At 36.6% G+C, this 27,218-nt stretch overlaps 2 protein-coding genes across 5 annotated transcripts in view; both read left to right on the top strand.

Moving 5' to 3' along the window:
• celsr1b (cadherin EGF LAG seven-pass G-type receptor 1b) overlaps positions 1–11,714 on the top strand; it is a 47,406-nt gene extending 35,692 nt beyond the window's left edge. Inside the window, exons 17-35 of the mRNA XM_060885433.1 lie at positions 330–424; positions 661–870; positions 1,062–1,245; positions 1,413–1,556; positions 2,156–2,375; positions 2,473–2,640; positions 3,046–3,172; positions 3,317–3,517; positions 4,109–4,283; positions 4,522–4,634; positions 5,114–5,190; positions 5,281–5,407; positions 5,712–5,837; positions 5,916–6,052; positions 6,514–6,608; positions 6,938–7,081; positions 8,186–8,398; positions 9,443–9,710; positions 10,456–11,714. Coding sequence (XP_060741416.1) covers positions 330–424; positions 661–870; positions 1,062–1,245; positions 1,413–1,556; positions 2,156–2,375; positions 2,473–2,640; positions 3,046–3,172; positions 3,317–3,517; positions 4,109–4,283; positions 4,522–4,634; positions 5,114–5,190; positions 5,281–5,407; positions 5,712–5,837; positions 5,916–6,052; positions 6,514–6,608; positions 6,938–7,081; positions 8,186–8,398; positions 9,443–9,710; positions 10,456–10,480 — 2,849 coding nt within the window. The 3' untranslated portion in view covers positions 10,481–11,714. The remainder of the gene's footprint in view (positions 1–329; positions 425–660; positions 871–1,061; positions 1,246–1,412; positions 1,557–2,155; positions 2,376–2,472; positions 2,641–3,045; positions 3,173–3,316; positions 3,518–4,108; positions 4,284–4,521; positions 4,635–5,113; positions 5,191–5,280; positions 5,408–5,711; positions 5,838–5,915; positions 6,053–6,513; positions 6,609–6,937; positions 7,082–8,185; positions 8,399–9,442; positions 9,711–10,455) is intronic.
• A 583-nt stretch (positions 11,715–12,297) lies between these two features.
• gramd4b (GRAM domain containing 4b) overlaps positions 12,298–27,218 on the top strand; it is a 28,962-nt gene continuing 14,041 nt past the window's right edge. For 2 of the 4 annotated variants that reach the window (XM_060884741.1, XM_060884739.1), the window contains exons 1-3: positions 12,298–12,564; positions 19,407–19,614; positions 23,173–23,293. In XM_060884741.1, the coding sequence (XP_060740724.1) occupies positions 12,536–12,564; positions 19,407–19,614; positions 23,173–23,293 (358 nt within the window). In that variant the 5' untranslated portion in view covers positions 12,298–12,535. Of the gene's footprint in view, positions 12,565–19,406; positions 19,615–21,927; positions 22,078–23,172; positions 23,294–27,218 lie in introns of those variants that run through there. The other 2 variants (XM_060884740.1, XM_060884742.1) reach the window with 2 other exon arrangements.

The raw sequence follows: 27,218 nt of genomic DNA, 5'->3' as shown, positions 1-27,218 counted from the left end.
TCTCAAATTTGCAACTTAAGTCTGATTCGAGTCAAGTCATATGACTCGAGTCCCCCCATCTCTGGTTATTGCTGTTACTGAAAAATGACCCCAACACCTCATGTTGTTGTGTTTTATTCCTTAAGCCTTAATTAATGTAAGACGTCAAATGTTATGCTGTTATACCATTGTAATATTATGCTTTAACCCATGATTTTAAGCCTTAGGTTTTGTGAAGTTCCCCAGTAAAGGTGTACACAGTGACTTTCAGTAAGGGTTTAATAAGCGTTCATTTATAAATTATAAAAAGCGTTCATGTGTGTTGCTCTTCCTCCATATGATTTCTGCAGGCACAGCTATTCGCCACTGCAGTGATAAGGATGGTTGGCTTCCGCCAGAGCTCTTCAACTGCACCTCTGCTACCTTCACCAAGCTCATGAAAGAAGTGAGCAGTCCTTATAACACAAACATTTGTTTTTGTGATGTCGAGGAACATTTGTTTTTTCTGTTCTTATATATTATTGACTATGCTCTGCTTTACATGACTTTTTAATAAATAAATGTTGATCCTCAAGCTGATATTTTTAATAAAGCATATGCAATATTTTAAATGAGATGTTGCTCACTAAGTGTAATAATGTAAATACTATTTACTAAATGTAAATATGTCTGCTGCGTCAGAGTGAGGAGCTTCATGCCAACATGTCCAGACTGGATGTCGAGAGGTCTACAAGCCTGGTGGCCATGTTGCGTAGTGCCACAGAGAGCACAGAGCGACTGTACGGGAGTGACGTGAGAACAGCGTACCAGCTGATGAGCAGCATCCTGCAACGTGAAAGTCTGCAGCAGGGCTTCGATTTGTCTGCCACACATCATTCAAGCTTTAATGAGGTACAGCACAGATGAAAAATGGGTAATAGGCCTGAGTAAGAGAACAATAAATAACATGAGACTCTCACTGAGGGTACATGCTTAAGTTTTACAACAACAAAAAAAAAAACAATTACATGAGAGATTAAAATTAGAAATATTGTTATTGCGTTTTTATCTTCGTTACTACAGTATGCTTGTGATCATTTTAGGATATGGTAAGAGCATGCAGTGCTATTCTGGACCCGGTCAATAAAGGTCACTGGGAGCAAATCCAGCACTCAGACGGAGGATGTGCAGACCTGCTGCATCATTTTGAAGAGTACACAAACACTTTGGTCCAGAATATGAGGAAGACCTACCTGAAACCCTTCACCATTGTCACAGAAAACATGAGTGAGTTTCTGCAACAAATCCCACCTTTAGGCATGTTAGAGTGCCACACATTGCTCTTGACAGTTAGATTTGTTCAACTGTTATTATATATCGGTTGATTGGTCTAAAAAGTGATAGAAATGAAAAGATGGTGCTCCATTTTCAAAAGTTCTTCATTTTCTGGACAGTTTTTTCAATGGACTTTCTGGATTCCTCCTCCGTGAGCCAGGCAAAGCTCCCTCTCTTTCACAAGATAAAAGAGGTCTATTCCAAAGAGCTGGAGTCCTCTGTGATTTTCCCTGACTCGTTTATGAGGCCAACAGGAAGGCGAGGTAGATGTTACACCCGTTCACCTTACCTTATTTGTAGTATCTACATTTCCAAATACCTCCGTTATAATCAAATTATTAAGACAGTTGGTAGAACATAAATAAATAAAAATCATTTTGTAACATGTAAATGTTTTTGTACACTGATTTCAAGAATTCTTCAGTCAAACTAATTTGTTAATTAAGCTCCAAATTTGTATTCATCATTTCATAGATATGACTTTTTAAATGTTTTAAATGAAAAATACTGAAAAGTAACCAGAATGTACATTCAGTATTAATCTGACAAATTTTGCAGCTTAATTTACAAATTACGTTGATGGAAGAATTTGAAAGCAGTGTACACCAATAGTGCTGCAGTGTTGGAGATTTGTATAAAATACCACAAGATCAACTTTCTCACATGTCTCCCCTTAGAAGATCTTTATAGTTTGAGTGTTACTGGATTGAAAGATCATGACGATTAACATTTGCCCTTCACCCTGCATGATAAGTAGGTTTTCTTGTCCCTGTTTATCTGTGGATTGCTATGAGGTTGGAAAATGCTTTGTTAAAAACTCACCAGAGAATTTACATTACAGTGTTTTCTTTGTGGTACACAGACATTGCTAGCACAGAACCTCCTGCACAGAGGGATCCTTCCATTCCACATGTTAGTCCTGAAGGAACAGAAGCTCCCTCTCACGTTTCTTTTGGGCAACCAGCTAAGAAACGTAGACATGCTGAGGTTGCAGAGTCTCAGAGTGTTGCATTGGTCATCATCTACAGATCTTTAGGTCAGCTTCTACCTGAGAACTACGACCAGGACCGGCGCACTCTCAGGTGAAGTGGTGTGATGTTTTTATTTCATTTGTTATATGTCTGTTCTATGTTGTTCGATTTTTAAAAAATAAGCACTTACTGTACTTAATTTCTCCAGACTGCCCAGTCGTCCAGTTATTAACAGCCCTGTAGTGAGTGTGGTAGCACACCAGGAGCGAGAGAACACCTCTCCTGTACTACACACACCCATCACACTGATGTTCAGACTGCTGGAGACACAGGAGAGGACTAAACCTGTGTGTGTTTTCTGGAACCAATCTGTCTCGTGAGTATATGCTGTTCTAGCTGCTGTTCTCGATGTGTCTGTGCCTTTCTCTCTGAGCTCTCATATTTTAATTAAATTCTAAACAAATAATTTGTGATCTTTATTCATCTTTACATCACGTCACAGAATGGTTTACTATAGTATGTTAAAATAAAACAAAGACAGAACATGTGACACAAAGTAAAAATATCAGACTAATCCTGCTAAGTATGGTTTAGAGTAATCAAAGCTATTTGGTCCAGTTTGGTCAGATGTGGTCTGGAGACTGCTTTAGGTAAATATGCATGCAGTCAAATTTTTTGATTGGTTGTCAAATCTCATTACTCATTAACTCATTAACTCATTAACATGACACAGCAAGAACATATGCAAGATTTTATTTATCGATGCTTCGGTCTCTTGCAGGTCGGGCCGCTCAGGCTCCTGGTCCTCTAAAGGCTGTGAACTGGTCTTCAGGAACACCACACACATCAGCTGCCAGTGTAACCACTTGGCCAGTTTTGCTGTCCTCATGGATATCTCCAAAAGAGAGGTACACAAGAGTTTCCAATGATCAACTATTCCATCTACCATAATTATCTCACTGTGTCTGTATGGAGCCAAATATAAATACAACAATTTATAGTACAAGATTCTCTATACTGCATTTTCCTCACAGAAACCTTATGTTTTTTAGCATGGAGATGTCTTGCCCCTGAAGGTGGTGACCTACACTACTGTCTCTGCCTCTCTTGTGGCCCTCCTCATCACCTTCCTCCTATTGGCTATACTACGTAAACTGCGCTCCAACCTGCACAGCATCCATAAAAATCTAGTGGCAGCAATCTTCCTCTCCGAGCTCATCTTCCTCACTGGCATCAATCAGACTGACAGCCCGGTAAGTGACCAAATACAGACCTTGAAATAGCAGATTATTTATTATGATGTTGGATAAAGGTTCATGTCATATTTTTATGATTCTCTGAGCTGTCTGTGTGTATATATTGATTGGTTAGATTGGATTTAGGGAGTTTTTCATTCTGGTCAATAAATAAAAAAATAACACGATATATTTAAATAATATTGAAAATAAAAAATAATTTCATTACCTTTCAATTGATTTTTCAGTCAGCATTTGCCTGTAACTTTATTTAAATCTGTGTTGTTTTCTTCCATGTCTTGCCTCATTAGAACAAATCAAACCAAAACAAATGTTTTATGTATTTTATTTAAAATAATAACCTGTTTTAGACATTTCTTCATGAGTTTTTCTTTCAGAGCATTGCATAAATTCTAAAAAAATTTGGCCTTCAGAATTTTTTTTTTAAATCTCTCATTTTAAAGTTGCCTCAGTGCCACACAGCCGAGTGAAGAGAATGTATGAGAATGACCCCTGTGAGAGCAATATAATGGGAATCCATTCTGGTGGCAAACAGATGTAATGCATGATTTGTTAAGGTAAAGTTTGCTAATCCACTTGTATATGTAGTTTGTGTGTACAGTGGTGGCCATTCTGCTGCACTACTCCTATATGTGCACATTCGCCTGGATGTTTGTGGAGGGGCTGCACATTTACCGCATGCTGACAGAGATGCGCAATGTCAACCATGGCCAGATGAGATTCTACTACTCCTTTGGCTGGGGCTTTCCTGCTGTCATCACAGGTGAGACAAATATCAATGCAGACATGGAAAATTATTCTCATACTCCTAGATGTATATGTACAAAAAATGTGTACTGATAATTATCAAGACACCGTCAGATAAACAAAACAAAATACACTATTAATGATTTAATAGTGATTGTTTTTTAAAGTTTAATGTTTTGAACACTCTCTCTCTCTCTCTCTCTCTCTCTCTCTCTTTCTTTCTTTCTTTCCTTCTTTCTTTCTTCCTTTCATAGGTCTGGCTGTTGGATTGGATCCTCAGGGTTATGGGAATCCTGAATTCTGCTGGCTTTCTCTTCATGACACTCTGATCTGGAGCATCGCAGGGCCCATCTCTTTTGTAGTGTTGGTTAGTTTGTGTGTGTGTGTGTGTGTGTGTGTGTGTGTAAATGTATATACAGATTATTATGTGACACAATTAAGTAGCATATATATTTCAACTACACACAATAATTTAGCAAAACGTTTGTGTATTATTGACTTAATAATTAAGAATAAAATAGTCCAAAGGAAATCTATAAATTTGCTTGAAGTGTATTACTGGAAGATTTTGCTGTTTATTTTTTAGTTAATTTCATGTCATTTCAGCTAATTGTGGACATTGCTAAATATAAACCAACTGTGCTGTTAGTGCACTTTATATGTGAGCAGAATTTAGCAACTTATGTGCATGAGTTGAGAAAAAATAATCATCATTGCCCAAACATTTATAATTCTGGCCAGGATTTTTTTTTTTGTTCCGTTTGAATAGAAACATTCAAACCCACTTTTGCTAAAAAATTAATAAATGAGGCACATTAATGGTAATTAATATCCTTTTGTTTTCAGATAAACATTGTAATATTTGGGCTGGCAGCGAAGGCTTCTTGTGGACAGAGACGCCAGAGTGAGACTTCAGGAGCAATGTAAGACCTTATCTGTTTAAATGCCTCTGTGGCTGGATTTACAGCTCTTTATAGCTCTATATGTTTTGTTATCCATTGTTTTATTTGCAGCTCTGCTCTGCGTATGGCCATCCTGCTGCTGCTGCTCATCAGTGCCACCTGGCTGCTCTGCCTGATGGCTGTGAACAGTGATGTGCTCACCTTCCACTACCTGTTCGCCATCCTCAGCTGTCTGCAGGTAATATACAGTATAACACTGTAACCCCTGAGGGCTGTTCCAGAGAACAGCATAGGCAGTTTAATCCTGTTATTTGGCTCCAGTGTCATATAACTCTAGATTATATTTCATTCTGTATAGAAAGATGACGAAGTTTAAGTCTGTTATACTTTTAGCAGCCAGTTGTAGATAGTTTTCTTGTTGTATGTTTACATTGTTGTTGGTGTTAATGACGATGATTTAAATCATGTATGCTTAAATTGTGTAAGTGATTTCAGAATGTCTGAGGTGGCCATTAATTGCTTACTCATATTTTTCCTTGCAGGGTATTTGTATATTTTTCTTTCATTGTATCCTCAACAAAGATGTGAGGACGAACCTGAAGACTGTTTTTGGTGTGAAGAAGGTACCAACAGAGGAGCTCATCACCACCCATACCACTGTGCTCACTGTAAGTGGGGTTAAGAATCAAGACTTGTGTATAGAGACTGTCTATCTGTAGAAATCTGATCATTTGATTTCTGTCCAGCGCTCTTTTAATGGGAACGCGTACACGGAGGACGGCTGTCTGTACCGTACACCGATCGGAGAGTCCACAGTGTCCCTTGAGAACTCACCCAGATCAGGCAGAAGCCACAGGAGCAACTACATCACCTACACACTCAGGTACTGCCCTCCCTCCTTACATACAGATCGGTCTCTGAAGCAAACATAGCACAAAGATTTGAAAAAATACATTCAGCTCTGACTTCTGATTCACTGTTACTGAAACTATAATAGAATATTAACTGATAAAATATAAACGTGGCTCTGTTACTCATGACTAATGGGCAGGAATTCCAGCCTCCAGCTGTTAAAGCCATATCAGTACAAACTCTAATGTGTATTTAAACCAAAATCAGAGGGATTGTGTTTGTAGCAAATAATGTTGCGTTATGTCAATATCAAACATTGTAGCTCGAGTAGGGCCTGTCATAATTCTCCTAATGTTTTAGCACTGTTTAAGTCATGCCAACAAATCTGGCTTTCCAGCACACCAGTATACTTCTACGAAGTTTTGGGAATGTCATATAAAGCAAATTAATATGGATGTATGCATGTTTAATTATGACCTGTGTGATGTTTAGGGGTGAGCAGAAGTACAGTAATACCCAGAGCAGCAGGAATTCACAGTGTGGTGGAGATTCATCTTTAAACTTCAAAAAGAGCAAAAGAAAAGAAGGTATGGATAAAATCACGAGCACTTTACCTGATCTTTGTCAATTACTCTATGGGGTCATTTTAAGGGGGTTGAGATCAAGTGAACTTTTGAGAAGCATAGTAATCCACTATCGTTTAGTGTTGTTTGATTATGTCCATAATAATGGTAATTATGATAATCAAACTCTAATATGACATCATTTAGAGTCTGAACGATGAATCAAGTTACTCCATCAATGTTTTATTAATCAATTCAGGATGTTTGTATTATTCCTATTAATGATGCTGTTGAAAATGAGACTCATCTTTTACCACTGTGTTGTGTTATGTGTATTTTCACATGTTGCTCAGACTCTGATTCAGACAGTGAACATTCAGTGGATGAGCACAGCAGCTTGTATGCTTCATCCCACTCATCGGACAGTGAGGAAGAAAAGAAGAGATCCAAACCTAAGTGGAATAACGAGAGGAGTCCAATACACAGCACTCCTAAAGGTACAGCTTTCTTCAGTCAGAAACAATTCAGGAAATTCGGAATTGCTGACACTTCCACACACTTAGCTCTGAGATACACATATACACACACACACACACACACACACACACACACACAGGATGGTAAACGCACTAATTAACCGCACATTTGAATTATCATGTTTCTATTTAAGAATTTTTATTTAAGGTCTTATGTTAAATGCTGGGGGCACGGTGGCTTAGTGGTTAGCACGTTCGTCTCACACCTCCAGGGTTGGGGGTTCGATTCCCACCTCCGCCTTGTGTGTGTGGAGTTTGCATGTTCTCCCCGTGCCTTGGGGGTTTGAGTGCGTGAGTGAATGAGAGTGTGTGTGCCCTGCGATGGGTTGGCACTCCGTCCAGGGTGTATCCTGCCTTGATGCCCAATGACGCCTGAGATAGGCACAGGCTCCCCATGAAACGAGAATAGTTTGGATAAGCGGTAGAAAATAAATGAATGAATGAATGTTAAGTGCTGACATTTAATGTACGGCAAGTAAAACTTACATGTACTAAAATTCCTCTTCTGACAAACATCCAACATTTTCAGACTTTTGAAGCTTTTTTTATAATTGATTGTATTTAATGAGTGGGGGGCACGGTGGCTTAGTGGTTTGCACGTTCGCCTCACACCTCCAGGGTTGGGGTTCGATTCCCGCCTCCGCCTTGTGTGTGTGGAGTTTGCATGTTCTCCCCGTGCCTCAGGGGTTTCCTCAGGGTACTCCGGTTTCCTCCCCCGGTCCAAAGACATGCATGGTAGGTTGATTGGCATCTCTGGAAAATTGTCCGTAGTGTGTGATTGTGTGAGTGAATGAGAGTGTGTGTGCCCTGCGATGGGTTGGCACTCCGTCCAGGGTATATCCTGCCTTGATGCCCGATGACGCCTGAGATAGGCACAGGCTCCCCGTGACCCGAGGTAGTTCGGATAAGCGGTAGAAAATGAGTGAGTGAGAGAGTGAGTGTATTTAATGATATATATAGCAACTTATGTATGTTTATACCCGTTAAATGCAAGTGTATTGAGCACATACAGTATAGTATACTGAGGATAGAATACTTAGTTGACTGTACTTTGTAATCTTTTAGTTGATGCTGTGTTAAATCATGTGAAGTCCTGCTGGTCAGTGGAGCGTCCCATAGCCAGTGAGGGAGAGGAGACTGGTGGCCCGGATAAACTGGGAGTGCAGACCAAAGCCAGTGTGGAGCTCCAGCAGTCCAATAAGCTCAATCCAAATGGAGATCTTTCGCCAAGTGAAGGCCCTCCCAGCCAACCAAGCAGTACACAGCTGCCCAGAAAAGGTCATACACACACACACACTCACACACACTCACACACACTCAGCACACGGTGGCTTCGGGTACTTACTAAAAACTAAATTATTATTGATTTTCAATAAAAGAGTCTGGCGAAAGAGAGGCTAGTAGGAGTGTGTGAGAGAAATTTGAGGAGGCAAATGTTCCTGTGTTCCTGCCTCTCCCACTTACATTTGCTGGATATTTTCTCCTAATTTAGAAAACAGGGATGCATAATAACAAAGCTTTTATAGCTGTAAATAGTACTTCAGTAGATTATGTTTAGGCTACAAGTGCATTTCCTGTGCTGTCCTGTTTTCTTCGCATACGGTCAGGCTAAAAATGTTAAATAAACTCGACACTGATTTTAAAAATATGAAACGAACCCTTAATATACAGAAATCACACATTACATAAATGACACAAACATACAATATAGTGCAAGTTGAGCATTCCATTACAGATTTCCCTGGGAAAGCTTTCCTCCAGATTTTGAAGTGTGGCTGTGGGGATTTACATTTACATTTATCCAGAGCGACTTACATTTATCTCATTTATACAGCTGAGCAATTGAGGGTTAAGGGCCTTGCTCAGGGGCCCAGGAGTGACAGCTTGGTGGCCCTGGGATATGAACTCACAACCTTCCGATCAGTAGTCCAACACCTTAACCACTATGCTACCACGTCCCCACTCGATGAGATTTTCCCATTCAGTCACGTTCTAGACAATTGTGTGTTTTCTGCTTTGTGGTAACAGTTTGAGAAAAGCTGACATATGGTTGTAAAGTTCAGGAGTCCACATATTTTTAGCCAAAGGTTGTATGAATGCTATGGTGGTACATTAGGAAGCATTACAACCTCAAAGTTCCTGGGCTTTTGGTTAGATTTTGAGCTCAGGTGTCTCATTCAGGATGCATTTCTGTCCTTTCAGGTTCAAAAGGCTGGCACAGGTGTAATATCATCCACCTTAAAAAAGGACTCTAATCATCTCAAATGCAAATAATTATTTTTTTCTTTTCTTTCTCTACTATTTCTTTCTCTTCCACTATAGGCATTTTAAAGAACAAAATAACATACCCTCCTCCACTGACCGACAAGAACCTAAAGAACCGTTTACGGGAGAAGCTGGGTGATTACAACTCCAGTACCATTTCATATACGAGTCACTCATTAGGGTCAACTGAAGGCCTGCGCTGTGGCACTAAGGCTGACAGCATCATTATTGAAGCCCCAGCTTTTCCAGTCACCAACACACTGAACACGGTCACAATGGAGCCCAGCACAAGTCCTGCGTTTGTGGAGGAAGACACAGACTCAGAGTCAGTAATGCCATGAACTCTCAATTGTTTTGTATTTTTGAACTCTGTTGTTTTGTTTTGGCCAGACAGAGCCTTTCTGGAGCAAAGTGCCATAGCCATCCACTGGCAGAGTCCAATAGAGTAAAACTGGTCATGCTGTTTAGAAAGAAATGATGGCAGTACTCTGTCCCTTTACCATCAGGTGTCTGGGAGCCTCTGTATATGTATGAGGGCAAAGAATCTTCTCCAAATGCATTCAGCTGCCCTATGAGCTGCAGAACTGCATGTCTCATGCTTGCCCTCACCCTCCATGGTTGCTAGCTGTTGTGGGACAATGGAGAATTAGATAGTGGGTGAAAATTATCAGATGAGCAAATTGTGAGAAAAATCCTTTTATGAAAAATCCTTTTTTAACCGGATCAAACATGAATGACATGAAATATTAACTTAAGATACATTGGTATATTACAGACAATTTATTTAGGGCAAGAGTGGAAATATAATGTTAAAATGACAAATTATAAATATAAAATAAGGTGAGTTCAGTCTATTTGAAATCTGTTTTGTATTTACACTCCCTCCTGAGTACACACTAAACTTGTAGAACATTTTTTTTTGTAGAAATGTTTGTTACTAATTTATTCCATAAATATAAAATATATTTTGTGTTTTATTCTGTAAGACATGTCTGCATTGTGATGCTTTAGATTTATCTATCAGATGGCTTACCTGACCCTACCTTTCTTTCTCTTTCTCTCTGTCTTAGTGCAAGCAATGAAACCTCAATCTGAAGCTGAAACGTAGCTGTTTAGGACAGCTACCAGCTGCAGATCACTATGCTCCTATGGAGAACAGTATTGCTCCAGACCCTTTTTCTGTCTGCAAGAGAAAAAGGAAAGAAAGTGGAAAATGTTACTTTTAACCAAGCTGCATCTGGGGACTACAGAACCCAACATAGCACTCAACAGAGCTGACTGGGATATGTTGTAATTAAAAATATGTTATAATAAAATAATGATGTTGGGATGAATGTTTTGGAATGAGCAACCGAGCATAGTATTGTCTATAGTTTGTCTTGGCCTGGACTGCCATAATTACATAATCAAGTTATGAGTGTATCTGTAAAAATCTCCATTCAGAGACTTAATCAGTCTATAAAATGTAGTATGTACAGAAGGTCTATTGCATTGCTGTTTACAGGAATTTGTATAATTGGTTGTAATTTCCTCCTGTAAGAATTTGTCAATATCGAATGTTTACTTTCGTTTGCTGTTACTTTTTATTTTTTGTATTATTTTGAATGTTGATCATTGTGACCATCAATACGACTGTGGACTGTTCTAGTGTTCACCTGAGTTTTAGTCAAATGAAGGAGTCCAACACTGGTTCAAACATACTGTGATGCTCTAAAGAACAAATGCGTACCACACAGTGTTTTGAAGTTGATTGTGTAGAGCATGCCTTCATTTTAATGTTTATGTTACATTAATAAGAGAAATGGTCAGATCTTTAATTCATTTAAGATTTTTGGGCTCTGCAAATCAAGAAGGATAAATAACCTTTCTTCCTTCATTAACTGCTCAGGGAGCATTTGATGTTTGTTCATCTCCTACTTTGCTTTTCACTGCTGTGGATGTAATGCCAAATTGTAACTGCAAATCAGCTCAAGGCAAAGCAACGACAGAGAGATTAACTTATTTTTTTCCAATTCCAACAGTGTTTCATTTTTTTCAGTTATGACCAAGCATCATTAGGAAAATGGAGGAGAAAATAACGTGAAATAAAACTCTTTGGAATTTGTTCAAGGGGAAGTAACTAAGGAAATTATGAAAAGGACTGTTGTCTGGATTACTGTACTAAAACAGAATATTTCCTTTAAGAATATTTCCAAATATGAGTATTTTCTGTTCCCTTCTATTTGTTGATAGTCAGTCAGACACTGGATACAGATGTGAAAGTTGTAAATTCATATGTTTGCACTGAAATCATAGACTGTAAATAAACATCATGAAAGTTTTTATATATAAATGGTCAGGTTTTCTGTCCTCACTAAAGACTAAAGTACAAAATTTCACTTGAAATGTTTGGCACGTTAGACGACATGATTTCTAATTTATTATGAATTAGGAAATTACACCAATTAGAAATTAATAAAGTAAAGTAAACCTTGTGTGAACTCAGCTGCTGTCTGGTCCAGTTGTAAGAAAAAAAAATGGCGTAACTGTTATAACTGTTATTATGTACATGTAACATGTAACATCTTCGCCGCTAGATGGCGGTCATGTCATTGGCAGATAAATCCGCGCAGACGAACGCTAAATTTCTTCCTCATGCTGTGAAGGATGTTTACTCTTGTTTCTAATGGGACTAGAAGCACAACTTGATTGTTTTCTTTGTAAATAAAGTAACGAAACTACAATTTCTTTGCATTACTTCCTAGGTCATTCTAAACTCTTACACACAAGCAACGTAACGTTCGACCATATTCACACTTAAGACTCCATCCTGGGTCTTAAACGGGATTTTACCGGGAGCGCTGAGTTTTGAATCGCTCGCGTCTTGATGCCTTTAAGGGAGCGTTTCCGGCTCACTGATGTCACTTCCGGTGACGTTATCGCCTGAGAAATCTGCAAGACCGAAAGCGAGCATCAATGGGCCTTGACTACAGGGAACACAGCCTTTCGTCATGTATAGCTGTGAAAGCGGGAGCCTGCATTTGTGTATAGGGACTGTTTTCTTTTAGATTTGGTGTTTGTAGTTAACGTTAAGCGCGTAGAAGGCGGATTTATTGACAGGTTGGTGACGGAAGGAGACAAAGCTCTCGGATATTCCTGTTGTTCTTGTGGATGCAACTTTGTTACAGGTTCCATGCAGGGTGAGTGAGAAACACAGCCGTGTCTCATCCCTGTGTTGATGTGCGGCTCAACGCGAAGCTTTACATCCGTCTTGTTTCAGCTCTACACTTCAGGATGCTGTTTGGTTTTCTTACAGTTTTAACGCTTCCTGTTGCATTGACCTGATTCCCCCTGTGCATTGCTTCAACTGGTCTATTAGTTTAGGGGTTTTACACAAAAGTCACCATGTAAACCAGAAACAGGGAGAAGGTCCCCATTGTCTGTCTATCGTTAGATCCATTCTCTGTACCCGAGCCTGTTGATTGTTTCAGAAATGTAGAGGATGTGGATTTGTGCATCCTGATGCTGTTTCACGTTTAAACACCTCTGTGATGTTCGGACAAGTTTTCAGTGCTGCTTCACACATCTGTATGACAGGAGAACAAAGAGGTGAATTACAGCGCCTGCATACAGGCTGTAGTGTAATACACTGATGGTGGGGGCGAGGAATAGACAATTTACATCATCTGTAATAGGAAATTAAACCGCACTTTTTTTTTTTTTTTTTTTTTTTACCGAAATCGTTTATCCAGATTGCTGAGAGTGAATTAATCGTGAATTCAGAATTGTGAGAAACTGAGTGAGTCTAATGACCACGCCCATTTATCATATATATAGGCACCTGTACTGTAAAGGCCAAATGGGTAATAATAATAATAATAATAATAATAATAATAATAATAATAATAATAATTTATTATTATTATTATTATTATTATTATTGTATCAATAATAATAATAATGATAATAACAATAATAACAATATCAATAATTATGATATTAATAATAACAACAATGCTTACTTGTCCTATTATTATTATTATTATTATTATTATTGTATCAATAATAATAATAATGATAATAACAATAATAACAATATCAATAATAACAATGATAATAATAATAACAATAATAATAATAACACTAATAATTATGATATTAATAATAATAACAATAATAACAACAATGCTTACTTGTCCTATTATTATTATTATTATTATTATTATTATTATTATTATTATTAGTAGTAGTAGTAGTAGTAGTGGTGGTGGTAGTATTTAATAATAAAAATAATGATGAGATAAAGATAAGTATAATTTTAGTGATTATTGCAGTTCCGGATGTTCTTTTTGTAGAGCTTATTTCTTTTTGTCTTAATACGTACATATATACATAATCTTTAGTCTTGCATGAGAACGATGCTGATGTCGATTTGTTTGAATCGTTTGAGCAAAATGAATCAGTTTCTTCCAACTGATTTGTAGTTTTGATATCCACCTGACGTGTTTAACGTTTTCGGTATTGTACATAGAGGCAGTGAAACCTGACATAAAGTATTACATTATACTAGTAGTTTCTGTCATCTTTAATATGATGTCTCATTTATAAAGACATGGCAGTAATTTATTAACAAGGCTTGCCTATTATTCATGTTTTTCAGTGTCTAATGGTAAGATTTTGTCCTTAGAAATGAAGCATTATTAGGTTTGATATGTTGAGTGTGTGTGTGTGGGGGTGTGTGTGTGTGTGGGGGGGGGGGGTGTGTGTGGGGGGCACGGTGGCTTAGTGGTTAGCACGTTCGCCTCACACCACCAGGGTTGGGGGTTCGATTCCCGCCTCCACCTTTTGTGTGTGGAGTTTGCATGTTCTCCCCGTGCCTCAGGGGTTTCCTCCGGGTACTCCGGTTTCCTCCCCCCGTTCCAAAGACATGCATGGTAGGTTGATTGGCATCTCTGGAAAAAAAAATTGTGTGTGATTGTGTGAGTGAATGAGAGTGTGTGTGTGCCCTGCGATGGGTTGGCACTCCGTCCAGGGTGTATCCTGCCTTGATGCCCGATGACGCCTGAGATCCCCGTGACCCGAGGTAGTTCAGATAAGCGGTAGAAGATGAATGAATGTTGAGTGTAGGCTAGTGTTGCTAGTAGTAGACATGAAGCTAGTTGGGGGTATGCAGGATATGTTATTGCCTACAGTTCACAAATTCAATAGTCTAATTAGACGTAGCTCATTTATCATATAGTCATGGATCAATATTCAAACCAAGGCTCAAAATAGGGGTCATAATTCCAAATATGTTAAACAATAAATGTCACTCTTACACACACATACACACATTTTGAAATATCTTTATCAAGAAAAAAGGTTTAGATAGAAATTAAACGTTATTATATCAGGTGATTGTAAAATTACTAACTAGTAATAAGGTGTAATATTGAGGAAGCATAGAACCAAATAAGTACATTTAATATTTACAAGTTTATATTTTTAAATGAGTTTAGTAACACTTTACTGAATATAAAAGACAAGACATAGGGGGTTATTTACTATAAGTAAGCGTTTAACATGTAATCAATAAAGATGAATATGTAGATTATTTGTCATGCAGCAGGATATATGAAGGATACATGATGTATGAAGATTTGTGACATCAAACATTGATGATTACATGATAACAAGTGGTAATAGATGTAGGTAGGTTTGTCATGAAGAATGGACTTTGAGACCCAAACCTTATTTTGACTCCTGAGTGTAGTGTGCAGTGTAAATGATTTATAACAAGAATGTAACCTGGAAGCTTTTATTGCCATTTGATATATCAGTAGTAATTGCTTTCACTGGAGAGCTCCGCCTGTAAGACACACATACTGTTCACACCAGCAGTCATTGTAACAGAGGGGGGTTACAGAACATACATGCTTCCAGTGCATGTACATGATATAAACTCAAATTCAGAGAATCACACTCGCATACTGGAACATGGCAGTTTGTTAGTGATGCATTACAGGTGTGCAGCGTTTGTATTTTCAGATGCTGATTAAATTCTAAGCACATGAATTGATCTAATAATCCAGCAACATGTTGTTTAGTATTCTTAATTACAGGCATGAGGTTTTAGGCTGAGGTTTCATGGTATGGCACTTTTCTCTTGGCAGGTCATGTCTGAGAGAGTGACATTTATCAATAATCCATGGGAACCCAACACTTGTGGAATGTTTGTTTCCATGTGAGGAAACAGCACCCTAGTAAAGTAAAGAGCGGTAAAGAACGGTCTGTTCTCATAAATTCTGTGTAGAAGAATGCCCAACTCTGTCTTATTTTTACACACCTTTATCGTGCCAGAATCTAATGTGTTTAAGAGCTGAAAATGTCTCCGAAAATTGTGTTAAGCCAGGTCACGTAGTGTACTCCACCAAAAGGCTGTTTTATCAGCCAAAACACTTGCACTTTTAAAGTCCTAACAACTTGAATAAACAAATCCACCCTTATCATAGCATTTTATTTCACAATTTTACTGTACTCTTAAAATTCTGTTTGGAACAAATTTATTTTTGATTGCTTCAAGGCATAGGGAAAACGTCTTAAATATCCTTTTGTTAGCAACATGGAGAAAAGAGTTCATAGCTAAATCATGGGCTGTAATGTTTAATTTGGGTCTGGCAGGAAAACACAGAGTGCTGTACTGCTCTCCTATTAATTTCTTCATTTTTTTATTGGCTGCATATGTGGGTGGGTCAGTGGATGAGGAGGTAGGCGGGTATGTAGGTGGGCAGGTGGGGTACTTTATTGATCCCTGAGGGGAAATTGTTTGGTCACAGCAGCACAGTGCTCATCATCACAAAGGACATACATCAGTTTACAATACACACAAGGCAGTAAGTAATTACATGAAATAATAAGTAATAAAAAAATAAGCTGTTCTATATGTAATATGTCATTGAATGGCCTATATGATACAACAGAGCCAAGCTAAGATTAAATTATTAATGTTGTATTTTTATAAATGTGTTAAATGTGTGTGGCTTGTGTGCAAGTCAGTTTAGGCTGAATACTTTGCAGTGAAAGTCAAAAACAATCGCTAGACTTTTCTATACAAAATCCTGGCTTCTAAACAAATGGGAATGCCTCTTTTCATTCAAGAAAAACTCATTCCAAGAGCAGATCGTTACTGGTTGTGCAGGCTGGTACCCTGTGTGTTCCCTCGTTATCATGAGAAGCACATGCTTCTGTTCGAGGTAGAAAAAGGGAGCAGAGATGGAGCTTTGGATCGTCTGTGCTCAGGCCCACATGCTTTGTTCTTAGGCTGGGTTTTTTTTGGCTCTGAGGTCAAACCACTGTGCTGAATACTAAGTTGCCTCTAGCTTCTGGCTTCTAGATGAGTTTCAAGGTTTTTTTATTTTATATCCTGCAGCACTTCATTATACTCAGTCCTGAATGAGCTCTTCCCTATGATACATATCAGAGCAAAACTGTGTGAATTTGTGTTGCAACTTTTCCAGAGTGTTGAAACATGGAAATTTCCCCTATTGCTTTAATGACCTTAATACTAATTTTTGTATTTTCTAGAGCAGAGGTTTGCAGAGCAAAGCCATCATATAACTATGCTGATAGGATTATACACAGTCACCTCACTGCTAAATATGTTAAAGATGATAAATAGATGTTAGTTAGTTTGAATAATATTTTATAATGTCCTTACAATATAAAGACAGAACACCATCTCTAGCTAAAAAATGGCTAAAAACTCTTTCATTTTACTAAGTCTGTATTAATACACTAAACTAGCTATCTAGCTCACCATACTTTATATATTACAGTAACTACCACTTTTTAAGCTGGTCAGTTTTTGGTCGTTTTTTTGGCCAATCAAAACATGGGAGTTTTAAATTACCATGAATCTATAGTTATAACCACTTTGGTAATAGTTAATGGTTTAGCTCTACTAAAAAAAAGCTCTACTTGGCTACATGTTTTAGACTTCATTGTGAGATCTATAGTGCAAACGAATGGGTTTTTGTTGCGTTATTTGGAGAACCAGAAAGCCTTTTTGCATAATTTATGTAGCTGCATAATTTATTAACCCAGTTGGGGGGGAGGCTTGATCCCATTCAGGCTGATTCATTCAGAAAGAGGAAGCATGGCTTTTATTTTGCTTGGCGATAAGTTGGTAATGTGACTGTTAGAAACCCAGCCCATGTCTCAGTCACTTTCTCTCATACAAATTGTTCCAGAGACTGATGGTTTTCCACTTCAGAGATTTTCCTTTTCTTTCCAAAAGCTCTCATTATAATAAAAAGGCTCTCTGCCAATAGAGCATGTCTTTGTCACACTTTGCTAATGAGCTTTTTATTCACTGAATTTTATTTTCCCAGACAGGATTGGTATTTTTATCCTCTCTTCACGTGTGTGTCCTTGTCTGATAGATGAGATGTTAGACAGGTTCAAAGAATACAATATAGAGTAAACACAATGCCTTGTAATTAACACTTACACATAAAATGAACTAAATGGAAACTTTCATTTAAATATACATGTTTAACATGTTGTACACTTTGTTTTCAAAGCGAAATATGCCAAAATCACACGTGAACATATTTCCTGACGCAATCCCTGGAAGCACGTTGTTGCACAACAAACGAATAGTTGCTAATTTTTTTTTCTTCGCTAGTGTGATTGAAGGGTTAAAATTTCTCCATTGGAAATGTAAAGAAATGTACAATCTAACAAACTAATACGAATCAATAAGTGAATAACTGAATAATCATTTGAATATTGTTTCCATATTTTACTTACAACATATTTAGCAAAAGGAATTTTAATTCTTTGGAAGGTAACTTGCACAGTTAGCTTTATACTCAGATGACATAAAACTCCTTATTTAGCCCTAAAAGCTCATTTGAGGCGCTAAAATATATAACTGCTAAATGAATCTTAAATTCCTCTGAGCTGACCTTAGTTGGTCCTTTAGTGTTCTTTGGTTTGTTTTGTTCTTGTTTAAGAAAACAACATGCCACGAATACAGTTTCTTTCTTTCTTTCTTTCTTTCTTTCTTTCTTTCTTTCTTTTTCTTTCTTTCTTTCTTTCTTTTTCTTTTTCTTTCTTTGTTTTTCTTTCCTTCTTTCTTTCCTTTTGTTTTTCTTTTTCTTTCTTTCTTTCTTTTTTCTTTCTTTCTTTCTTTCTTTCTTTTTTTCTGTTTTTCTTTCTTTCTTTCTTTCTTTCTTTCTTTCTTTCTTTCTTTTTCTGTTTTTCTTTCTTTGTTTTTCTTTCCTTCTTTCTTTCTTTTTGTTTTTCTTTCTTTCTTTCTTTCTTTCTTTCTTTCTTTCTTTCGTTTTCTTTCTTTCTTTCTTTCTTTCTTTTTCTGTTTTTCTTTCTTTGTTTTTCTTTCCTTCTTTCTTTCTTTTTGTTTTTCTTTCTTTCTTTCTTTCTTTCTTTCTTTCTTTCTTTCTTTCGTTTTCTTTCTTTCTTTCTTTCTTTCTTTCTTTCGTTTTCTTTCTTTTTCTTTCTTTCATTGTTTTTCTTTCTTTCTTTTTGTTTTTCTTTCTTTCTTTCTTTTTTCTTTCTTTTTCTTTCTTTCTTTCTTTCTTTTTTCTTTCTTTTTTTCTTTCTTTTTCTTTCTTTCTTTTTTCTGTTTTTCTTTCTTTGTTTTTCTTTCTTTCTTTCCTTCTTTCTTTCTTTTTGTTTTTCTTTATTCCTTCCTTTCTTTTGTTCTTTCTGTCTGTCTGTCTGTCTGTCTGTCTGTCTGTCTGTCTGTCTTTTTTCACAAATGATGTGATCACAGCAGCCCCTGGCAAGAAAGATGGAAATAGAAATAAAGAAAAGCAGCTAGTCATTTGACCCAATCTTGATTCAAAGTGCTAGTTTTTCTAAAGGATTAGCTAAAGCTGTAAATGTTTAACAAAGTTATACTCAATAATAGGTTTTGACATTCACATATTTTTACAAGTTTATATATGATGTCATTCTATCTTCATCCTTTGCTACTCTCTTCAATTACATTCATAAAAATCTTTTTATTTTTTGTTTTTCTTCCTTTTTTTGTCCTCAGAGTTGCCATCCACCATGCTAAGATAAAGGCGCAGGATCGTGTTCTGAAGATGCTAAAGCGACTGGACAAGATAAGGTTCAGAGGACCGAAGCGTGATGAGTTCCTGGACATTGCAGAGTCACCAAACGCCTCGGACAGTGAATGCAATGATGATCTCTTGATAAAACCTCCAGCGTCCATTAAAGACGGAGAGGAAGTACGGGACCCTGTGAGTGCTATTTTAAAGTTGTGGATAATAGAAATACAGAAGACAGTGTTCTGCTGTGCATTGTGGTGTTTAACCTGCTCTTTCAGAATTACTGACAGCTGTTGGGGTTAAGTACTTATGCTTTTATTCATGTAGTAATAATGTCTTAATTAATATTTCATTCTTTTAATATCAGATTAGTTTTAAAAAGATTCGATTTCTTTGCTTCAGTGGCTTCATGTTGACTTGGAATATAAACTTTAGAGATTTCCAATTGCAGTCCTTGAAATTGCAATTATAGCACACATTATATTCTACCTACAATCATTATAGTGTTAACGATTTCAGATTCTGTTAAATGCACTGGTGCCAACATGTACAGTCTTTAATCAGAGCGTTTGTGTTTTGACTCCTCGTCCTGTCAGGTCATGGCCATGTAATAACTACACTCTTCAGCATTAATGGCTAAAGCAGTTGTCAGGCCAAACACTAATAAATCTTTCCAGTTCACTGGAAGGAAACAATGTGAAAGATTTGTGAATTTATGGTTTCTTTTCGATTTCCACTGACCTCATCTTGTTATTTTGAACTTAAGTTAGCGAACCTCTGCCAGTAGAAAGCAGAGGATCTCATATGTTTGTAGCTTTGTGCCATTAACCAGGGAAAATATTTTTGTCACAATTCAATATTTTGTTTTATTATTATTATTATTATTATTATTATTAATAATAATAAGCTATTTTGCATTTATATTTGGGCAGACAAATTATTTCAATTATTTTCCTTTTATTTCTTTCGAGTAACAAAAGTGTGAATCCCAATTTTTACTTATTATAATAACATATGTTGTTATTATTTGTTAATTTTATAAAGGATTTCTTGAGATATCAGCTAAACATCAATTAAATCCTTACATGTTTCATTGTTTGTTCATTTAGTATTGTTAGAATCTCATTCTCTGACATACATTAGGTTTTTGTGGTGAAATTCCGTTTATTTTTCTCTCTCAAACTGCAAGGACTTTCTAGTTAGCCATGATTTGGCTACCTTGGAATATTTTTCATAATTCTATTATTTCTATTCTTATGTAAAGCCAATGTAAATTGTTAAAAGTGCTATACAAATAAATAGAAATTATTGCGCATTTGCTAATTACCGACAAATCATACTAGACACTGTAGGGAGTGCAAGACTATAATATCAGTGGAAATTTATCTTTGGAAAACTGGGACATTTGGTGCGCTGTATATGTTATATGGAGATTTGCAATTATTATCATTATTATTATACAGCATTTGACAGACACCCTTATCCAGAGCGTCCTACATTTATCTAATTTATACAATGCGTAGTTGTGGGTTAAGTGCCTTGTTTAGGAGCTAAGCAGTAGCAGATTGTTGGTCCTGGGATTTGAACTCACAACCTTCCAGTCAGCAGTCCAGAATTTTTATTACAGAATATATACAGAACAGTTAATTATTCCCTACACATGCTTGCAGGTATTTAGTTATTGTGTTTTCATGTTTTTATGTTTTGTCTTTTTAATAAAATATATATGGCTCACTAGAAATCTGTTGCGCATGAACTACAATGTTGTTCTGAAAGCTGTGTTTATACAGTTATTAACAGTGTTAATGCTCATTCTGCATCTAATTTCTGCATTTTCAGTTTAATTTATTTGTATCTCGCTTTTGACAATGGACATCGTCTCAATGCCGCTTTACAGAACATAAGAAATATACTACAAAACGTTTATTATTCAAAGTTTAATATTGCACAAAAGTGCAAGATTATTATTAAACATGTATAAATATGTTTGTATTTATCCCCAATGAGCAAGCCTGAGGTGACTGAGGCGACTGTGGCAAGGAAAAACTCCCTTAGATAGAAGAGGAATGTTTCTGGGCGATATGATTTTCAAAATTTAAGATGTTGTCTAATATGGCACCAAGGTCTTTCGCTGTCGAGCTAGTTGTTACAGTACATTCTAAATAGAAGTTTTTGGAACGATGACTAATATATCTGTCTTATCAGTGAATTTAACAGTAGAAAATTACAGGTTATACAATCATTTATATCTTTAACGCTTTTGGTTAAACTAGACGATTTAGATATTTCATCTGGTTTTGATGAGCTATATAATTGGTTATCGTCAGCATAACAATGAAAGCTAATCCCATGCCTTCTAATGATGTTTCACAAACATGTATACTGACAAAAGCAGAGGTCTTAAAATGAAAAAAAAGAAAGCAGACTGACTCGACTCCACCCACAGCAACTTTCAGGTTGGGTAACAGGCTCAACAGGAAACAGGAGAATTTGTTGAAGATTTTAGAAACATCATGCTTATTGCTGGAGCTTTGCTTAGTTTCATTACATTAACAGTGACATTTAAAATGACAAAATAGCATATAAAATATCTATTTGAGGCACTGCTTCTTCCTATTGTTGGAATTACAAGTGCACTTCTGTTACTATTATAGGGTAAGAAGTTAATCTGATGTTTGTATGTTGTATGTTATTTTGGATGTAGACAAGACGTACTGTATCATTGTACTCTCTATTTGCATATTCGCCTTTTCACTTTAAATTCTAAAAATATTTAAGCACTTTAAATATTTGTACTGTTTTATGTATACAGTATAAAATGCATGTACTTGCAATTGTTTTAGGCTCCGTCTTCCACCTAAAACCTGCTCTGCCATGCCTTGTCTCAACAAGCTTGTGAATAACGTCTGTACTGGCTACAGTTGGAGTCTGTACACTCAAAATGGAGACTTTGATTGTTGACTTCTGTCTGTTCTGTACCCAGCAATGGGGTAGTTTCAGGAAGATGGCGGTTTAATGTCCTGTGTAGGCTGGAGTAATTATTATTTTATTTTACTTTTTTTTCTTGTTTTCTGATTTAGCTTGGGGATTAGCCTTGGGTCTTACACCTGATGTTTTCCAAATAAAAGATATGCAAATGCAGATTGCTACCCACTTAATATTTCTTAAGCATTCAATAACTCTGTTACAGTTGTACTAGTACTTTGCAATCACAGCACTGGCACTTCTTCCTGTGATATAATTGGATTAACCATCAGCAGCATCTAAAATGCCTGATGAAATTATGGGTATTCTATTGGATGTTGCACGTCATGGATATCCCAGAACTCTACACATTGAGAAAGCAATACTGTAGATTACTTTACAAATCCCACAACCTCAGGCCAAAATAATGCAATATTTCATGAGGCAAAGCTTCAATTGAATGTAAAGTTGTAATGCTTAAGGTATAACAGAAAATTAAATTGTTGACATAAACAAGATTTACTTGTCTTTTGTTATTTATCTGTTATCTGTTAAATAGAGGTCAAATGGAGGGTTATAACTGTTGGAATGTGTTATCATCTACACTTCTGTAGCTTTGATTAGTACACTGGTATGAACTCCCAGGCTCAGCTACATGACAGAATGAATACACCGCTGTGTTCTGTCCTATTTAAGGGATATTATATTGAGTTTGTATGTACAGAGTCTCTGCCTGTGGTACAGAACTTTTACTTTCTTTATTGTTTTCTCCCACTGTGTGTTCAGGCTGGTCCAGGGTCCATCGTCATGGCTGCTGCTCTCCAGGACTACCAGAGGACAGAGGCAGACAGACTCAATGAGGTCAAGGGTCACCTTGAAATTGCCTTACTGGAGAAACATTTCCTTCGTAAGTGCTGCTCAGGCATTACTGGAGATCCTCTGCTGGGGTAGTTGCTTCACATTGTGACACCTCAATTCATTGTTTTTTTTGGGTTTTTTTTGTTTTTTTTTTGTTTCCTACTCTGAACATTTCCTGCTATTATCAGATAGTAACAACAAAGTCTTTAGTAACATCAAGAACAAATGTGAGTGAGCGTAATTGTTCCAAGATGTCACTTTGGTCATTCCTGCAGATCTGTGAAGTGTTGTGCTCATAAACATTGAGGTCATCAGAGCTGCTGTTCTCTAATGTGTAAATTGTTGTTTGTTCCTCTGCCGGTCTAATCTTGCTGAGCTGCGCAGGCATTTTTCACAGGTTTAAATGTGTTTCACTGAGCTGTGTGACCTGTACCACCGTCACTTTTACGGGAAAACGGAGATCAAAGACTAGCCTTTTTCTAGATAAAAATCAACACACACACAATTAAGCACAGGTTACTGATCACTTTTGTTATCTAAATATATATATATTTAATTTTTTTTTAGATTTATTTAAAATCTGATAAATTGAGTGTCTTACAGCACATAACCTTTTAATCGGACATACTGTACGATACCTTGTCATACATCAGAGGTATCAAGAGGCAGATGATTCTAATTTTAGATTCTGTATGTGTGTGTGTGTGTGGGGCTCATGGGTACTGTTGTACAGAAAAGCAACAAAGGCTAATCAAGGACTTTCATGTTGCTGTCTGTAAATCTAGGTAAGATTTATTAATAGGGAGTTGCATAACACAAAAACAAACAGGCATCGACAAACTGAAGCTAATCTTTGTATATTTGACATGTGGCCATCTGTGGAAAGACTATTTTTCCTAGAATTATGATGTGCAGCTGACCTTTGTTTCAGACATGCAGAGCTGATAATGAGGTGCCGTAAATAAAAAGACTGTAGACCTGGAAAAGTTGTGAAATAGGCTTGTGGGACATCAGATGCAGCTTGCTAAAGCATATATTAGGTTACAGCTAGATGATTATGAGCTGAACTGTTACTGATACTGTCAGTAGATTTATTGATATTATTTCTGAGAATGCAGATAATCTCTGATAGTTTGATTGCAGCCATATATCTTGTGCTCCCTTCTTTGTCTCTGGCAGCCAATCAGATCAGATGCTTCATTGTCATTATCCAAACACCATCTGAGGGGATTTTCAAAAATATGTCAAACAGATCATCTGTCCAACAAATTTCCAGAGACCTGTAGAATCAGTGACAAGGCACATTGAAGACATACTTGTGGAAGTTTCACAATGCTAACCTAACATTTTAGTCTTAACCTATCTGTACATATTTCTTTTCCCATTAAGTGTATAAAGTTATTTATCCTTACTGTAAATTTCCAGAGACTTGAATCGTTGTTTGTGCCCAGCATCTGACCAAGACACTTTATATTATTTTTTTCCTTACAGCTCATCTGTAGTATTTATTTCTGTCTTCATTGAGAGGAAACTCCCTGTGGAGGACTAGAAAAACAGGATCAATTTCCACCTTATATGTGAAAATTACTTGCGATTAAAAATGCTGATTACACAGAAGGGTTTTAGGCAGAGGTGGGTAGAGTAGTCAAAAATTGTACTCAAGTAAAAGTACTGTTACTTCAGAATAATATGACTCAAGTAAAAGTAAAAAGTAGCCATCCAAATAATTACTTGAATAAGAGTAAAAAAGTACTTAGTGAAAAAACTACTCAAGTACTGAGTAACTGTTGAGTAACGTCTGATTTATTTTTTAACACGACATCAGACAGACAAAAATAAAAAATAATCTTTAGGCAAATTATGGCTCATCCAATCAATAAAATAAATTACAATTAATTAATTACAAAATAGCTTAAATTAAAATAATTCAGGTCAATTCAAGTACTTAATAAATAAAATAATAATAAATAAAAAAATAAATATGCACAAGTAACACAAATTTCCAAATCTTTATACTTTTTTACCAGGCAGAACTAGAACGAGGCAGCGCATAAATTCTCATAAACTGTGTGTGTCTCCAGTTACAGAACAACAGAAGGAAACACACACACACACATTTCATTTCTTTTGTGTTGTGATTGTTGCACATTTGATGCCTTGATGAAAGGCCAATAATAATGAAATACATCTCTACTCCTTTAATTAATTTCAGGAAGCCTCTAGTACTTTCCTTAGTTTCAGGTAAGCTAAAGCTTCTGGTTGCAAAGCTGTTTTTGTTTCTCAAAATATCTTCCTTCATGTTCATCAGAACAAAGAAATTTATACAGGTTTGTAACAACATGAGAGTGAGTAAATGATGACAGAATTTTCATTTTGAGTGAACTATCTCTTTAAATATGTGTGTTCGGTGCTGCAAGAAACGACACGTCTGATTTTTATCTGTTTGTCGGCTCTTGCGGCACTGAGTAAAGTTGAGCACATAAAAAAAAACTCGAAACAGCTGAACTCGACAAAACTGCTGTGTTGCTAACTAACACGTCCCGCCGCTGAGATTGAGTATGGTAACGTGACGAGACTGCACAACTACGTTTGATTGGTGAAACAGTCACGTGGTAGAACCTTAGCGGAAGTTTCTCTATCTGTCAAAATAAAACATTAAAATTGATGCGTAGAATACCAAAGAGGTAAAAACAAAAGTAACGAGCTCATTGTAGCCTAATGTAGCAGAGTAAGAGTACAGTTTCTACTTCACAAATCTACTCAAGTAAAAGTAAAAAGTATAGTGATTTAAAACTACTCCTAGAAGTATAATTTTTTCAAAAACTTACTCAAGTAAATGTAACGGAGTAAATGTAACTCGTTACTACCCACCTCTGGTTTTAGGTAACTGTCACTGAATTCCCACATCAAGTTTTACCATGAAGTTTGATGTTTGCAGCATGAATGAACACAGCATGAGTGCATGTCGTCATTGGGCCATTCATTAGCATTTTTTTATTCATTTTTTTATTCGTTATTTTATTTGAATTTTATCATTTTATTTTTTTCATTTGCAGCTTTTTTTTTCATTCATTAGCATTTTTTTTCTGGTTTAAAAATGATGATTACACAGAAGAATTATAGATAACTGTCACTGAATATTCCCACATCCGGTTTTAACATGTACTTTGTTGTTTGCAGCATAAACGAACACAGCATGAATGCATGTCGTCATTCGGCCATTCATTAGCTTTTTTTTTTGGTATCAGTAGTGTAATCGGTATGTAATTGCTCAGAATGGATCTTATTTACAGTACTATCGTTATGAATGTGGATGCATAAACAGTCACATTTCTAACACATTTCTATTTTGACAAACTCAGAACTGCTTGCATTGTGTGTAGGACCTGCTCCTTCTACAGACAAAACTATGCAGCTGTTTATCCTAGAGGATTTGTGAAGTAAATATGCCAGGCTCATGCTCTTATTGTTGCGCTAGCAACACGCTAGGGTGCTGGCTTATGAGCACTTCTTTATTCCCATTATTTATGTTTTTAGCTAGCTAGACAAGTGTAAAAAATGTTCTTCGCTATTTATTGCTTACGTTAATCTGGAGTATACTGTTAATGAGCTGTTTGGAGTTACTGTCACACTTGCTACTGTTCAGTATGGATCTGACAACTCGGTCATTGCGAGAAAGGGCTGTGGGTTGTTTACAGCGGGGCCTGCTGCATTGACAGGTTGCTTTAACTGTCATGGGAGCAAGCGGGACAAGTCCTGACTTGACAAATCAGACTTGGTTAATGAGAATGGAATAAAGCCAGTTTTCTATTTGTTCTTCAAATTTTTGCATTATGTCTTTACAGAAATCAGTCATTTTATCTGATACTGTTAATTACAGAAGCCACTGTTCTTTTGATATGTTGATTATCCAAATCTATCGTCACAACATTCAACAGACACAATCTTTACTGATTTCTTTAACTTGAACTTGT

The sequence above is a fragment of the Tachysurus vachellii genome, chromosome 13, assembly GCF_030014155.1.
Source record: "Tachysurus vachellii isolate PV-2020 chromosome 13, HZAU_Pvac_v1, whole genome shotgun sequence".
Classification (NCBI taxonomy): domain Eukaryota; kingdom Metazoa; phylum Chordata; class Actinopteri; order Siluriformes; family Bagridae; genus Tachysurus; species Tachysurus vachellii.
This window is presented reverse-complemented; position numbering and strand designations above follow the sequence as displayed.